This window comes from Malus sylvestris, chromosome 9 (genome assembly GCF_916048215.2).
Source record: "Malus sylvestris chromosome 9, drMalSylv7.2, whole genome shotgun sequence".
In the NCBI taxonomy this organism is placed as follows: Eukaryota; Viridiplantae; Streptophyta; class Magnoliopsida; order Rosales; family Rosaceae; genus Malus; species Malus sylvestris.
In genome coordinates, this window is record NC_062268.1 from 1,054,845 (window position 1) to 1,071,598 (window position 16,754).

General features: G+C 39.1%; 3 protein-coding genes across 3 annotated transcripts; all 3 read left to right on the plus strand.

The window, feature by feature from the left end:
- The first annotated feature begins 604 nt into the window (after positions 1-604).
- On the plus strand, positions 605-6,361 carry LOC126582216 (AUGMIN subunit 6-like). Its single transcript, XM_050246273.1, has 13 exons — positions 605-932; positions 1,093-1,149; positions 1,250-1,344; positions 1,780-1,930; positions 2,249-2,374; positions 2,506-2,662; positions 2,823-2,883; positions 2,961-3,243; positions 3,331-3,456; positions 4,064-4,225; positions 4,340-4,589; positions 4,736-5,206; positions 5,654-6,361. The coding sequence occupies exons 1-13, from the start codon at positions 717-719 to the stop codon at positions 5,692-5,694; spliced, it is 2,196 nt and encodes a 731-aa protein (XP_050102230.1). The 5' UTR covers positions 605-716; the 3' UTR covers positions 5,695-6,361.
- A 949-nt stretch (positions 6,362-7,310) lies between these two features.
- LOC126582219 (serine/threonine protein phosphatase 2A 57 kDa regulatory subunit B' theta isoform-like) lies at positions 7,311-10,919 on the plus strand. The gene is made up of 3 exons (XM_050246277.1): positions 7,311-7,468; positions 7,989-9,426; positions 10,059-10,919. Exons 2-3 carry the CDS (start codon positions 8,245-8,247, stop codon positions 10,416-10,418), a joined length of 1,542 nt encoding a protein of 513 aa, XP_050102234.1. The 5' UTR covers positions 7,311-7,468; positions 7,989-8,244; the 3' UTR covers positions 10,419-10,919.
- Positions 10,920-13,550: 2,631 nt separating this feature from the next.
- LOC126582221 (probable carboxylesterase 11) lies at positions 13,551-16,712 on the plus strand. The gene is made up of 2 exons (XM_050246279.1): positions 13,551-14,734; positions 15,794-16,712. Exons 1-2 carry the CDS (start codon positions 13,839-13,841, stop codon positions 16,329-16,331), a joined length of 1,434 nt encoding a protein of 477 aa, XP_050102236.1. The 5' UTR covers positions 13,551-13,838; the 3' UTR covers positions 16,332-16,712.
- Positions 16,713-16,754: the final 42 nt, after the last annotated feature.

The window sequence follows — 16,754 nt, forward strand, 5'->3', positions numbered from 1 at the left end:
GTTGATAATATGTCAATAAATTTTATTAGTCATAGACTCATAATTAATAATATAAACACATTATTGATAAAATACCCTCAAATTGAAGAGTATTTTTATTTTCCGTGTGTTCGAAATACAAGACGGTAAGCCACATGTTATTATGTAATTGAAAGAAGATTTTCTTTATATATTTCTTTCAAATTTATAATAATATGTGACGTTTCGTCCGTGTTCGAAGTACAATGAAAAATCTATCCTCAATTTGTTGTCTAATCTAAATGGTCCAGCGGGGCATGTTATCGCCCTCACCAACCTACAGGAGGTGACGGCACCTAACCCTTTCGGAGCTGGCCGGCAATACTGTAACATTAGCGCACGTCAGCACCTTTCAAATTCTCCAACCGGCTACGTGACTCTTCATAGTCCCTCCGGCCCCACCAAAACGGCATATTATTAATAATTAAAAAAAATAAAAAAATTGAATTCTTAAATACAGGTCCCTCCACATTTCCCTATTTCAAAAACAACCCCAACTTATTCAAAAACTCAGACGCGTTTCGCAAATACGAAAACTCCCCCAGGGACCTGCATTTCAAAAAAAAATCCCAAACAATTGAAAAAAAAAAAACCGGATTCACAACGGAGCAGAAAAGCGAGAAACAGAGGAGAGAGAGAGGGAGAGGAGAGTGAGAGGGAGAGGGAGAGGGAGAGGGAGAGGGAGAGGGAGGTTGGTGATGACAATGGACAGAGAGAAGGAGAGAGAGATAGAGCTAGAGAGTGCAATGTACACTAACTGTTTGCTGTTAGGGTTGGATCCGGCGATTATCGGGCTCGGAGGATCCAATGCCACTCCTCGGGTCGGACTCTTCCGCCACTCCAACCCTAAATTGGGCGAACAGCTCCTCTACTTCATCCTCTCTTCTCTCAGAGGCCCAATTCAATCCGCCAAGGTAGTACAATCTCTCGATTTCCCTTCCTCCGTATATATTTACACTGTATAATTATATATATATATATATATATATATATGTGTGTGTGTGTGTGTGTTTGCATCTTTGTTATACTATCTTCTGCTATGGATCACGTTCCTGACGATTTTAGATCTTTCAGGATTTCGATAAGGTCTGGCCAATCTTCGATTCCGCGCAATCGCGGGATTTTCGAAAGGTAAATTCGACGATTCCACTTTTTCTGTTGCTTCTGGTTTGATATTCCTTTAAAATTTGAACATTTGGATGAAATGAGATGATTTGGTGTTGGTGATTAGGTTGTGCAAGGGATCATTAGTGAGCTCGAATCGCAAGGGGCGCTTCCGAGGAGCAATTCTAGGGTTTCTTCACTTGCTACATGTTGCGGACCCAGGTCGGTTGATGATGCTACTCCTCCCATTGTTGTTATGAGTTTGTTACATTTGTTTATGTGCATTTCTGCCTTTAATTATTCAACTTTTAAGGTGGAGTCGGGCTTGCTTGGCGAGAAAATTGACAGAAACCCGAAATTCACATATACTAACAGTTTGCTTCTTAATTTGACGGAGGTTCGTAGTTTTGTTGGGCTCACTTGGCCAGCTATTTTGCATTAAAGTGAGAAATAATTGTTAAATGAATGCAGGGAACATGTAGTTATATGTCACAGTGAACTTGTTTTTCCCCCAAATTAGCCAATCGATGATATTGGAATTAATACTTTATGCTTAAATGCTTTGGTGGTCTTCTTGGTTAAATGACTGTCTAACTTCTGCACAACAATTTTATGGGTTTGGGTCCTTAATTCATAAGCTTCATGTGTTGACTGCAGGTTTGTGGAACTTCTGTGGCAACTTTCTTTGCATGCTTTGCGAGAGGTTCATAGGCGAACATTTGCAGCTGATGTAGCTTCTAACCCACTTCCTGCATCACTGACGGATGTAGCCTTTTCACACGCAGCTACTTTACTTCCTGTTACAAAGGTACTCTTGACCTACACATATAATGTTGAAGCACACACAATTTACACTACAGATGACATCTTGAAATCGTGGTTCCCAAATTATTGATATGTTCAGCTATGGGCATTTTGCATCTTATAATAGCATGGAAGTGTTTCACAAGTATGAAAAGAAAGAGAAAAACTTTTGGAAGTGTTTCACATTATGAAACGTTTTCTCTTTCCGTATAACTCTTAAATGAGTTTTCAGGGTTTAATCCACATCTGCATTTTTCTGTGGAGTTTTCTTCTTTGACATGCTTATTCAGTAGCAGATATTTGACCTTAGCATCTTAAACAGGCTAGAATAGCACTTGAACGAAGAAGATTTCTTAAGAATGCGGAAACAGCAGTACAAAGACAGGCCTTGTGGTCGAATTTGGCTCATGAAATGACTGCAGAGTTTCGTGGTCTTTGTGCTGAAGAGGTATAAGGGTAACAATTCACATTCCGACAATTAATTTAATTTGGTAGAAGCTTATGTGAAAAATCGTGCAATTCACCTACTACCATACAATTTATTTTCTTATGTTTTTCTTTGTAAAACATGAATCTCAGGCTTATTTACAGCAAGAACTGGAAAAATTACATGACCTTAGGAACAAGGTGAAGTTGGAAGGGGAACATTGGGATGACCTTGTTTCTAGTTCGAGTCAGAATTCCCATTTAGTATCGAAAGCTACCCGGCTGTGGGAGTCTATATTAGCCCGTAAAAGTGAGTACAAACTTTCGTGGTCCTTTATAAATTTATTAAGTTTCTATGTATTATCAAATAATGTCGTGTGATAACACCTTATATGTTTATGTAGTTATTAGAAATCTGATTAGATATGTACCCAGTTTGATGAACTCAATTAAATCTCCATTTTGTACAGGTCAACATGAAGTTCTTGCTTCAGGCCCTATTGAGGATTTAATAGCTCACAGGGAGCATAGGTAATCTACCATCAAATATCATTTTAACATCACTTGAAACCCTTCACCTACTTACTTTTGCATGCAATGGTTTCTAGGTACCGCATATCTGGATCGTCTTTGCTTGCAGCTATGGATCAGAGTTCTCAGGTTCCTTATGGAGATGTCTTATCTGTCCAGTCCGGTGAGTTTACTCCAACACATGCGGATGGCAAAGAACAAAATGATGGAGCAGATTCATCCCATTCACAAGTAAACGATGAAGCACTTCATCGAGCAGATGAAAGAAGTGCAAGAGTCCATCCAACCGTTGACGTGGCAGAAATTATCAGGCGTTGGACGCATGCTTTACAGCGTATCCATAAACAATCACTTCACATGGTATGCTCATTTGTATATGTTGATAAGAATGTTGGATACACGTTAGAAAAACGTAGTGAATTGGTGTTATGCAATGTTAATTTGTAGGCAAAGGCTAATGATGGAGAGGGTCCAGAAATTTTAAGAAGTGCACAGGATGGCAGTTCAAGTGGTCATGCTGAGTCTTTAGCTGCAACTCTTGCTGAACATCAGCAACACTTGGTTAGCTTTCAGGTAATACTTTTGCTTTAGCTAAAAGTACTGGTTACAAATTTACATATGAAGTTATATGATGAAGGAACCAATACGTGAGGTAGCTGAAATGTGACTGTAAAAGATGGTCAATGCAACGAGATTGGCAGGCATCGAACCTAAACTTTAAATGGAATTATGCATTCAAGTCTTGAAATCTGGTTATAATTCTTAGCTTTTGTGAAAGTGGAATCAGCTTATTTAGTTTGAATTATTGGAATTTGCATTAGAGTCAATTGGTTTCTAATTTCTTCAAATGCTTTTTGAGCCATCCTGAATATATATGTTATTTGAGTAGTCTTTCGTTTAAGAGGATCAATTAATACTCTGATATTCACCATGCTGATATTCCATCATGCATGAAGGATTTCAAGTTGAGCTTCTTTTGGTGGGAAGTTGTTGTAATATGGGATAGTGCATATAAAATTGCTTGGAATTCTGTAACTGAATAGTCATCATAGAACAGTCAATAATGAAAGTGAGATTATTTGTCCATACGCCTTTCTTTAGTCCCCTTCATCTCTCGTGCATAATTTATTTGTTATGACTCATGACGCTATGCTAAGATTTGAATTCATAACTTCTGTAGGTTCTCATTAACCAACTGAAGGAAGTTGCTCCGGCAATACAAAAGTCAATATCAGAATGTACAGATAAAGTAGATAGCATTTCATCTAGTCTGCCTCCGATGACCAAACAACCTGGTCGGTCAACTTCACCTATTCAAGCACAGAGCAGTGGAAGGACATTGGTAATTTTGAACCTATTTCATGCTAACCTTGTACCTACTAAATCATGTCTAGACTTGAATTATTGCAGTGTAGAATTCATTTAACCTGTTTTTGTTTCCTTTGGAACAATTCAGGAAAGCAACAGTGATGATGTGGCTGAGGTGACTTCAAAATTGTCTACCTTTCAGCTCGAAAAGGTGTCATCCAGCCCTGCTTTAAAGCTCCCACAGTTGTTTAACTTGACTTCTAATTCGTCTGGGAAAGGTGCAAATATGCATAAGCGCCCTGCTTCAGTTGCTCAATCAAACCAAATAGAGAACCTTCCTGAAAGGAAGTCTGTGGAGCAGCCTCTATCAAATAATCACATAGATAATCTACCACAAGGTCTGTTATCTGTGCCTGGTTCCTCAAATTCTCATTGTGTTATAAGCGTGTCCGCTTGCCCAAGGCATTTCATTTTATATGCGGATTATTGATGGTTGAACAGCTTTGTTGTAAAGGTTTTTGATTTTTAGTTTAATGTTATGCAGACAGTGACAATTATTATGTCCAGAATCTAAAGAGATCTGTTAGAGAAGCTGCTCTGTCACAGAATTCCTTAAGTTTTGAATCATCACGAGGCAGCCATTCTGATGAAAGCTCTGAGCATTTCTTTTTACCACTTTCATCATCTGGGTTTTCTCGTCTAGGCCAAGAATCGAAGGGGGCTTCATTAAGGAGTAAAAGGTTTCCAGCTCAGACTGAGGCTTCCTTTCATGAAAATTGTGCTCCTGATGGTAATGTGGGGAACAAGTATGCCGAATTATCTGAAGTGTTGAATGATTTAGATTCACTTGATGATTTTGACCAAGTAAATGGGTTTCTTTCCGCTGCTGGTTCAAACTGTGCTGTTTCGGACACACAGAGATCATTTTATGACTTTGAGGAAGCTCGGGAGCAGGTTTTCTCACCTCCTTTGCTAATGGACTCATCACTATTAGCCGATTATGAAGACTTACTTGGTATGTTGCTCTGGTCACCAACTAGGTCCGTTATATTGGCTTGTATATGTAGATGTTATTATCGGTAACTTCATTTTATTATTGAATGCTTTCTGTCATTCCAAGTATATGGTCATCTGTACTGGTTCTGGCACTAGGTTTTCTACCTTATATCGTCAAATCTTGGGGATAGTCATTATAGCATTGAGATCAATCACCACTGGACCCTATAACACACACTTCTTGTATCTTCCTGTGAGAACATCCTCCACTAATTATACTGCAAGTCGTAGTGAAGTCGTCGAAAATGAACCATTTGTATCATAGCTGGCTCCATTTGTGTATCAGTGTGATTAATATATGTATGCTACCTGGTCGAGCTATATGGTTTTCTAGCTTCGTGTACACTATAATTCTTTTGTTTTTCCTTATTCCCTTCCCACTAAGAGTTTGTTTGACTCTTTGCAGCACCACTTTCAGAAACTGAAACAGCCTTAATGGAGCACTGAAACTGAATTTTGAGCAACCTGAATTATCGGTCAAGGAGCTATTTGGTCACTGCGATGGTTTTGTTTCCATTTCCGGGGACACTTTCCACTTTCCCAAATTATTGTTGACAACTTGACATGCCTGTATCATTTCTTTGATGTTCTGTACATTTCCCCCCTCCAACTCAGCGCAGTTCAATTGTTTGGAGGAAACCGTGAACCTTCCTAGCAGTGCTGTTGTACATGCTTGACAATGGCTCCGAACCGAAATGATTGTATCATGTTGAAGTTCCACTGCTCCCAACGAGATGTAAGCTGCAGACATTTCCTGGGGTGATTTTGTCCATGGATGATTAGGAAACTACAATGTGGCGACTTATGCACGTGTACTTCTTAGCCCCGCCCTGTGCAGCGATCGATCTTTCGAGTTTCATGCTTCAGGTAACTGACAAGATTGGTTGTTGGTCTGATTTTTACATGTATCTGATTAATCTGACCTAAATGTAAGTTGCTGAAACGTCAAAGATGTGAGAAGTAGTTGTTGAACCATAGGGGTTTACTATCTTTGTTTTTTTGCTTTAATATTCTTTTAGAAGGGTAATTATTTCTTTTAAAATGCTGGAATTGTGAGTAAATGTCGTTGTTTAATCAAGTAAATGATGAATGATTACACAAAAGTTGGTTTTTCTGTCTTTTTCTTTGCCCTTTTGTACGAGAAAGTTTCAATCGCGTCGGCAACACGGTCTGTACAATTTTGTTGGAATTTTTAATTTTTTTTAAAGTTTTCAACAAATTATATTATTACACTTGTGCTTCAAGCTGTGTTTCTGTCACAGTGAAAAATCTTTCCTTTTATACATGTCATTTCGCTTTTTGTTTGTGGAGGGAAATGGTTGCCCTCTTAACGGGGCGCAAAGCAAGTCATAAGTCCAGTCGAGACAAAGCGGAAGAAAACGAAAAATGAGCTTCACATATGAATTATGATAATGAATGAGTTCTGTTAGCAGATATTTGCGTAGTCGCGTAGTCATATTGGTTATAATTACACTAGAAATCGCAAATTAAACTCCAGAATTTAATTAATGTAGGTTCAAATTTGTGATAATCAGACAATCTTATCGAAATTTGAACCGCTGCAGTTCACACTGCACAGTGACATCTCACTCGGCTTTGTCTAGTGCTAAAATTACAATTTCAACCTTTCACTTTCTTCTCCAAAGACCCCTTCCAACTGAAAGTGTCCGTAGATTGGAAGGCTATTTTAGTCAAATGCGACTCTCGACTCTCGTCATCTGCAGTGAATCAAAGTGGGAGCAAGGAGGAACAGTTTTGGTCTTTTTTGAGGTTGAAACTTTAAATTCCTGATCAAAAGTCTTTTTTATTTATTTTTAATACATCGATATTTTTACACTAAAAGAAATGAGAGTTCGGTTAAGCAACATAATGGATAACTTAATTTGGTATTGAATTCGTCATTCACCTCTCATTTCCAAATGAAAAAGAATACCATCAAATTGTAGTATTCAATGGCAATTCCTGATCAAAGTTAAAACAAATAAATTAATAAATAATACTATAAATTTTACAATTTTATTATTTATTTTGTAATCAAAACCATAAATTTTACAATTTTCATGTAAAAAAAAAAGAAAGAAAAATCATCCGACAAAAACAAAAGAGCTTACAGCCGCCAAAGATTTGCTGTTCTTCAACACCCCTCCCACCCCACCTTTTTCCTATTTCTCTCTATCTCCAAAAGGCAAGACAAGAAACAACAGCTCCGACCTCTCTCTCTGTAAGTATCTCCGAACATTTCATTATTTTCTCCGAAAATTGACTATCTGTTCCCTTCATTGCATGTTTTTCCAGCTCTGCAATAACTTTCCACTTTCTGGCTCTGAAATTTGCGCATGTTAATCTTTGTCGGAGAATGCCAAATGGGTTTTCCAGATCATGTCCGGATCTTGTTTTTTCATGATCCAGCTGAATTTCTTGTCAATTTTGGTGAAAAGGGGCAAAATTTCAGCGTATTTTTCGTTTTTTTTATGTGGGTTTTTGCACAAGTCAAACTTTCTAATCTTGGAACACAAATTCGATTGTTTTGAGGATTCCTACATCGGGGGTTTCCCGATACAGGTTGTGATGTTTGATTGTTTGTTGTAAAAAGTCAAGCTTTACCTGGATTTTGCTTTGGCTAATGGATCAGAGATTAAAGTTTAGCAAAGCTGTTGTTTTTGCATTGTTTAGTTAATCAAAGATTGGAAATTTCTAGTAATCTGTTTAATTTTCGGGTCCGAATGGATTTTTATATGCAGCTTTGTTCTCATTTGAGGTGGGTTTGGTATCACTGCTCCGGATTTCCCCAACTGGGTTGGAACATTGGTTTCTAATTAAGGGGAAGTCACTGTGTTTACCAAGGAAAGGCATGAGAAGTTTATAGGTTTCGGTTCTTGCTTCTTTGTGCCGGATTTTGGCTTTGTGTTTCTGGGGTTTTCTAGCCTGATTGGACTTGTCTTTCGGGTATACCGATGCTGTGTTTGCTCTAGTAGCTTTTCCTTTGTCGATTGAGTTATGATCAAACAGATACTTAATAGGCTCCCGAGGAAGCCCAAGTCATCTGAGCATCGTGTGGGAGGATCCTCTACCTCTAATTCAAATGTTTCCACCGGTTCAAGAGGCAACTCTATATCAAGTAACAAGTATGCGAGCTCGAGTACTACATCTTTTTCGAGCGCTAATTCTACTCCAAACTTTGGAGTAAATGTGACTTCGAAGCTTAATGGGAACTCATTGGCTTATGAGGCATTGCCTAGCTTCAAAGATGTCCCGAATGCAGAGAAGCAGAATTTGTTGATAAAAAAGTTGAACTTGTGTTGTGTTGTCTTTGACTTCAATGACCCGACAAAGAACATCAAGGAAAAGGAGATCAAGCGTCAGACATTGGTAGAGCTTGTGGATTACATTGCTTCTGCTAATGGGAAATTCTCAGAAACCGTCATGCAAGAAATCGTAAAGATGGTGAGCATAAATTTATTTAGAACACTCACTTCTACACCCCTTGAAAACAAAGCATTAGAGTCCTTTGAGTTAGAAGAGGAAGAGCCTTCGATGGACCCAGCATGGCCGCACTTGCAAATTGTGTATGAATTCTTCCTGAGGTTTGTTGCATCACCTGAGACGGATGCAAAGTTGGCTAAGAGATACATAGATCACTCCTTTGTTCTCAGGTTGTTAGGTCTTTTTGATTCAGAGGACCACAGAGAGAGGGATTACTTGAAAACAGTTCTGCACCGCATCTATGGGAAATTTATGGTCCACCGCCCGTTCATCCGCAAAGCAATCAACAACATCTTCTATCATTTTATTTTTGAAACTGAAAAGCATAATGGGATTGCAGAGCTGTTAGAGATTTTGGGAAGTATAATAAATGGTTTTGCTCTGCCGCTGAAAGAAGAGCACAAACTCTTTCTTGTTCGAGTGCTTATTCCACTTCACAAACCAAAGTGCATACCCTTGTACCACCAGCAGTTGTCGTACTGCATTACTCAATTTGTGGAGAAAGACTGCAAACTTGCTGATACAATAATTCGGGGTTTACTCAAATATTGGCCTATTACCAATAGTTCTAAGGAGGTCATGTTCTTAGGTGAACTGGAAGAAGTTTTAGAAGCAACTCAGCCTGCAGAGTTCCAGCGCTGCATGGTGCCGCTGTTTCGCCAAATTGGTCGTTGCTTAAGCAGTTCACATTTTCAGGTGGGCAGCCTCTCCACTTTCATCTGTTTTGTGCTTGCTAGTTTCCTCTTTTCCGTACAGTCCTGTGTTAATCTTTGTTATTTGAAACATAGTAGAATGTCTGTTGAGTTATATGTTTTCTCGTGTAGTTTGCATCCTCTATGGAATCTTTTCAAAGCTTACAAATTATGGTACCATGGAGAAAGTGATATTTTGATGAACTTCTGTTGGTATATTTCTTCGTGAAGATGCACCTTAGGCATTTTGAAATTTGAAATCTTAGATCTTAAGATGCTGTTTTGAGTTACTCTTGCAATATTTTAGGCTGTTCTGGAATCTATTAAGTTTCTCATAATTAAGTATGAAACCCGTAGGGTAAACAAGTTGGTCCGTATCTTTGAAGGGGAATTTCTGGCATAGCTAAGTCAGTTATTGAACGATCTACAGGCTTTATAGTATGCAGAAGAAAACGTGATTTTGGTTCTCAGCTGCACTGAAACTAACAGAAACCAATATTTTCCTTAATTTACTTCTGTACTTTACATTGAACGATTTCAATAAAATGAGTTCATGATAGTTTGTGCACTCTAGATTTACTGTTTCCGCTCTAAGCTCTCTTGCTCTCATATATCGAGTTCGTGCTTCATTTGCAGGTGGCAGAGCGAGCTCTGTTCTTATGGAATAACGATCACATTGTGAACCTAATCAAACAGAACCGCCATGTCCTACTGCCAATCATATTCCCTTCATTGGAGAAAAATGCAAGAAACCACTGGAACCAGGCAGTACAGAGCCTGACACTAAATGTCCGTAAGATTTTCTCTGATATTGACCCTGAGCTTTTTGAGGAATGCTTGCTCAAATTCCAGGAAGATGAAGCACAAGAGACTGTAAATAGTGAGAAACGTCACGATACTTGGAAACGTTTGGAAGAGATTGCTGCAAAGAATGCTACGAGCAATGAAGCAGTGCTTGTGTCCCCCAAAGGAGCCACCGGCAAACCTTCTGGCTAGGAACTTTGAGATACCCCGTGATGTGATTACAGTGGTTTCGATGTTCAAATTATTATGCAGGCAATAAACTGACGTTGCTGTATAAGTTCTGAGATGTCAATCTTCTTGTTGTTGGCTCCTCCCCTACATGCAGAAATTTGGGTTGTCCGGTGATCAAGTCACAGAGCGTACACGTATGGCTGCTCAATCTGGAATACAGTTTGCCACCTTTCGGTTTACCATATCGGGATGTTGGGCTGTACATATCGGATTGGGTGTAGAGGAACAACGGGGGTGCTGCTGCCACAACACAAGCACGGTCTCGGCGGGTGTGGTGAGTAAAGCTGATCCTTCGTCGTCAGGGTTCCAAAGTTAACGAAAGGGCTTGAAAATTGACATATCAGTGGTTACATATTTTTGGGTTTGGTTTAATAGAGACACCCTCTTTCTCCATCTTCAGTTACTTGTATTGTATGTATCATCATCAATTCATCATCGTCAAACTATGTTGCTTTTGTAAAATGTATCCATCCCTGTAACGCCTAAATTCCGGAGTTCAGTCCGCGTATACGAGAGATATCTACTTACACCTGGAATGTTGCGGCGATAGTGTAAGATTGGTTTGGAATACCGTCATCCTGACATCTCGGAGGCAGAAGGGTGCATGGTTGGTTTGGAGAGAAATGATAAGGAGATCTTCTCAAAAGAGGGACTATTTTGAGACTCCTTGCCACCTACAATGTTATATAATGTTGACACGAGAATAGACATTAAGAGCAGTTCCACCGTGGGCAATAGCCCGATGGACTGGCTCTCAAACAGGGCCAGAAAGCCCGAGCAACTTGGTCCAGCGTGTGTTGGTGATTGAGCCCGAGAGGGCTCGAGGGAGAGGCCCGGCACGAGTTGCCAGCTCGAGAGCCTGAAGGCCACGTGACGCAAGGCTGACGTCAACCATAATATAAAAGTAATAAAAAATATAATTAAAAAATCCAAAAAATTTTAATTAAAAAATCCATTTTTTTTAATTTTTAAAAAAATTTGATTTCATTTTTTTTATAAATATGTTATCATTATCTTTCAACTTACACCATAATTTTATATTTTTTCAAATACTTTGGATTGTAATTTCTTATTTAATGACACGTGGTACAACGAGACCGATTAAAAATCATATTCGAAATTACAAATAAAATTATTTTTTATTATTTTATAAAATAAAAAATACTAATATTTTATTGCCTATTGCCATGGTTATTTAGTGTCGGGATGGAGATGCAAAAGACAATTACTATTCATTAAGGCAGTTATTGTTCATTGGAGGTTATTCAATAGTGACTTGCCCTAGGGGGCCTTTGTAATGGTGGAGTTGCTCTAAAGTGTGAGGTGTCGGAGAATCCCATAAAGAGTCAGTTTGAGAGTCTCCTTAGCATTGCTGTCATTCTGACATCTCGGTGGCGAGACATGCATGATTGGTTTGAAATACTGTCATCCTAACATTGGGGGCAGGACCGTGCTTGACTGGTTTAACTACTATCATCTTGACATCTCGGGAGCGAGATAGTGCATGATTAGTTTGAAATACTGTCATCTTGATAGCTTGGGGCGGGAATTCTCCTCATGTGGCCCACTTGATTGCACCTTGTTTGAACAATAATTCATGTTTGATTCCAATTATTAATAGCCTATCTGTAGCTGACGAGGATATACTAAATTACTAATCGGTCCAATTACACACTTGGAAACAAATTGAATGAAAAGAAAATGGGAGGATGATCTGATTATTTTATGTTCTTAACTAAAAAACTGATTGAAGTTACTCGTCAAATGACGCAGATGAAGAGGAGAAGGATGGAGTGATTATGAAGTGAGAGAGACTCCTACCTTATCTCTTCAATTTTCATAGTCCAATCACGATTATCCACTTGTTTACTTGTGAGTTGTGAATATTTTCTTTTTACCAATCGAGAACAGGATTTGGAGCTTATTTATAAGTGCTTTTAAAATAATTAAAAGTGTTTTTGATGAAAATGTTTATGTGTTCCAAAAGCACAAGTTATGTGCTTCTTATATGAAGCAATTTAAGTGTTTTTTCAAGATTCACTTGCATTTTTATTAATGATTGCTTCCAAAAGCGCTCTTATTAAAATCGGTTTTGGTCATTTTAAAAGCACTTCTAAAACGAAACCTTGAACTTTGAATCTCTTTCGATATTACAAAAAAAAAAAAAGTATTGCAAACTCAGAATTAGCTGGTTGTCCAAGTAATTTCACATTTTCATATTTATAAAAGAGTTGTTATTAGTACTCTAAAATATTTATTTACGGTAAAGAGGATTGTATGGCAACTATTTTAATCATGCGTTGAGGAGGAGAGCGGGACAACTATTTTGGAGTATTAATTACCTTCTTGTATTTACCCAAACTTTAGCCAAGTGCACTACTCATAAATCGTAGAACTCATAGTCACCATTCAATTCAATATATTAAATCCCACACTAAAGTAAAAAAATTTAGATTTTTAATGATCTTAGCTTCAATGAAGAGATGAACTTTATTATACTCATTATTAATTTATTTATTTTACTATAGTTATTTAAAAAATGTGGTTTGAATAGCGAATTCTTAAATACATGCTATCATTGATAAATAAACAGCTTCCGAACTAAGTAATGTAGATGTAAATTAAGATGTTAAATTTTATTTTATAGGTAATGCAACAAAATAACATTTTGTAAAGTCTCATATTCCAGCCCAATGTCAAATTAAAATGTTTTTTTCATTATTATAAAATCAAGTGGATCGTAATTTAATAATAAAATAATTAATAAGCGGAGAAAAATAAAAAATATATACGTAATGTACCCCACATTAAAGTAAAATAAAATAATTTTTTACGTTTCTTCAAATTTGACAGCAAAGTCGAATTATTTTTGTCAAAACAGTCGACATAGGATTTTTTACCTCTGATGTAATTGTACTCCACAATCAAATGGTTGGGCGTACGCTTAAAAATGCAGCAAGTCCCTCCATCATAGCGTGAAGATGAAACACTTGATAATTCCTCTTGCCGATAAATATTTTTCTTTTTTTCAGACAAAGAAATTAGAATCCAGAATTCTCCTTCAAAAAATAATATAAATTGGAAACCATAAAAAACTGAGAAAAATAAAAAATGATAAAATTTGACCAAGCCAGCGGCAGCCATCCGAGAGACGCCATTGAAGCCATTAAAATTCAGATTGAAGCTCTCTCTCTCCGATTACAAAACCCTAATCCCATGTGAATCCAATTTCACTGGGGAGATTGATTAACCCTTAATCTCAATCCTTAATCCGCCATGAATTTACACTAACACCCAGAAAATCCCCCCCCCCCCAAATTTCTCATTTTTCCAGTCTCTGCAAATCCCACAATTTGTAGAGAGAGAGAGAGAGAGAGAGAAATGCCAAGCGTAGCTGTACAGCTCTACAGCGTGTTCTTCAAGTTCCTCTTGAAGCACCGATTGCAGAACCGGATCCAAAACCAACCCGACGAGTACAACCCTTTTGGCGTCACCTCCCGACCCGAAGAAACAATCGTCGCCCCCAATCCGGTATTTGACGACGGCGTCGCCACCAAGGACATCCACATCGACCCCCTCACTTCTCTCTCTATCCGAATCTTCCTCCCCGAGTCCGCCCTCACCCCACCTGAACCCGCTTCCAAGCCCAGGGTTATCGCCGCACCGAAGCGATCCGATCTCAATAACCGGCCCAACCGAGCCGATCCGGTCCGCCAGAGCCTTAACAATTTACCGGCCACCCCTTCTCGGCGCAACAGCTATGGCAATCCAGCGGTGTCCAATTTGGCGAAAAGCGAGCAGAGACGGAACAGTTACGGGAGTAGCAATGACATGGAGGGATTGAATTTGATGGCCAATGCCGGCGCCGGAGTGTACAGAGGCTACTCGCCGGGCAATTCGACCAGGACAGGTCGAAAATTGCCGGTCATGTTGCAGTTTCACGGCGGCGGTTGGGTCAGTGGGAGTAATGACTCGGTGGCCAATGATATCTTCTGTCGGCGGATTGCGAAGCTCTGTGACGTCGTAGTTTTGGCGGTGGGTTATCGGCTTGCCCCGGAGAATCGGTACCCTGCGGCATTTGAGGACGGGTTGAAGGTGTTGAATTGGCTTGGGAAGCAAGCCAATTTGGCTGAGTGTAGTAAATCCATGGGAAGTGGAAGGGGAGCTCTCGGTGGTGTTACGGAGTTTAAGAAGACTGATTCTCATAGGCATATCGTGGACTCTTTCGGGGCGTCAATGGTTGAGCCCTGGTTAGCTGCCCATGGAGATCCAACAAGGTTATAATCTTGTTTTAATCACTTTTAACTTGCATTTCTAATCTAGTGTGTTATGATTGATGATGATATATGAGTTTACAGTTTCTTAGTTCAGTTTGTAGATTTTGATAGCGTGATTTACATAAGTGCATTGCTCGTGTCAAAAGTTTATCGGCATTTGTTTGGAGTTTACCAGATGCCTGAGTTGGTTTCTTGTTATCGGTTTCTCGTAGCTGAGTTTTGATACTTGTTTGATTGCCAATTGGTTTAATAATGGAAATATTGCTAGCCAAATCTTGGGACCAGTTTTCCCAACTTAAAATAGTTGTCTAGGCTGGTTGCTGGTGGCAATGCTTTAGTTTTTGAGTTCATTTCCATCTCCCGAGAACTTCAATCAATGTCGATTGAATCATAGGGCTAATTTCAATTTAGCAGGGCAACTGTCAGTTGATGACTGAATTTTATTTTTTTGGGAATTTGGTAAGGTTTGTATCTACAGTAATTTCTTCTTTTGTTGCCCTGTATGATACATTGATCCCCTTATATTAGAGTATATGCTGGATTCATGTAGGTTTAGAGAAAAACAGTTTTCGTTTTCATCCTAAATTTGTTCGTAAATCTCAAGATTTCTTGATGAAAAGAGGAGATAGGTTAAGGAAGCAGTAGAAGGTGGAGCACAATGAAATATATGAGAAAAACTTCTTTGTCTTGTTGCCAAGCGTTCGCCTACAGGGTTTCAATATGTGGCATCGTTATCTTAACAATTCCCCTTCAGAGAAGAATTTGTCTTCCTTTTATGTTCCCTTTTTTTTTGAAGATTTACTTAGCTGTCTCTCTAAGTCAGTCAGCATTCTGCATTTTGCCTTTCTTTCTTTATGACATTCCAGTTGATTGGCGGCACATTTTCAATTCCATTTATGTTTGAACTGAATAGCTGTTTGCCAACATTAGGTATAAAGTCACTTATTTCTCTGCATGTTCTGGTTCTGTAAATTTAGTTTCTTCTGTTCTTTTTACCCCTTTTGGAATTTTAAGAAGGGTACACGGGAAATTTCTAACTTGTTCTGTTATCTCAAACAGATGTGTTCTCCTTGGTGCGAGCTGTGGTGCGAACATTGCAGACTATGTGGCCCGGAAAGCTGTAGAGGTGGGCAAGCTTTTGGACCCTGTGAAGGTGGTTGCACGGGTCCTGATGTATCCGTTCTTCATTGGAAGTGTTCCCACCCGCTCTGAGATAAAACTGGCAAACTCCTATTTCTATGACAAGGCAATGTGCATACTAGCATGGAAACTGTTTTTACCTGAGGACGAGTATAGCTTGGATCACCCAGCTGCCAATCCCCTCATCCCAGATAGGGGCCCACCTTTAAAGCTTATGCCTCCTACCCTTACAGTGGTGGCAGAACATGATTGGATGAGAGACCGCGCCATTGCTTACTCAGAGGAACTTCGGAAGGTAAACGTTGATGCACCTGTACTGGAGTATAAAGATGCAGTTCACGAATTTGCAACCCTTGATATGTTGCTCAAGACCCCTCAGGCTCAGGCTTGTGCAGAGGACGTCGCCATCTGGGTCAAGAAATACATCTCACTTCGAGGTCACGAGTTCTCATATTAGGTAGGAGACAAACACCCCCGGAGTGGTGGCGCCACACAGCACAATCATCTCCGCCTGTGTATTCTGTTAGAAACTGAGCCAGAGAAAACAGGTTTTGCTGTCTTACCTGGATTTCATACGACATTGTTTTGGTGGTTTCCTTTTCGATCTCTTGGGTTGTTACAGTTTCGAAATCGTCCCTTGTGACTGTGCCAAGTTCTGTGTTTTTGTAAGATAGAGAAGTTGCCTGAGAGTAGGATTGTACATGAGGCTGTGAAATGTTTACCCTCCCTTTGTAAGCAAGGAGCGCCGCATTCGGACGTGTTCTTGCGCCATTTTTTTTCCCCTGTGCATTATGATGTACTACTGTTTCTCATTAATATAGTTCTCAATTCAATTAAATTTCTTAATGTATTTAGACGCTTATGAACCCGACCCTACTTA

Coding starts and splice junctions, on each gene's coding strand:
- LOC126582221 (XM_050246279.1), top strand. CDS start 13,839: ATGCCAAGCGTAGCTGTACAGCTCTACAGCGTGTTCTTCAAGTTCCTC. Junction 14,735..15,793: donor GCCCATGGAGATCCAACAAG/GTTATAATCTTG, acceptor TATCTCAAACAG/ATGTGTTCTCCTTGGTGCGA.
- LOC126582216 (XM_050246273.1), top strand. CDS start 717: ATGACAATGGACAGAGAGAAGGAGAGAGAGATAGAGCTAGAGAGTGCA. Junction 1,150..1,249: donor AATCGCGGGATTTTCGAAAG/GTAAATTCGACG, acceptor GTTGGTGATTAG/GTTGTGCAAGGGATCATTAG. Junction 2,884..2,960: donor ATAGCTCACAGGGAGCATAG/GTAATCTACCAT, acceptor AATGGTTTCTAG/GTACCGCATATCTGGATCGT.
- LOC126582219 (XM_050246277.1), top strand. CDS start 8,245: ATGATCAAACAGATACTTAATAGGCTCCCGAGGAAGCCCAAGTCATCT. Junction 9,427..10,058: donor TAAGCAGTTCACATTTTCAG/GTGGGCAGCCTC, acceptor CTTCATTTGCAG/GTGGCAGAGCGAGCTCTGTT.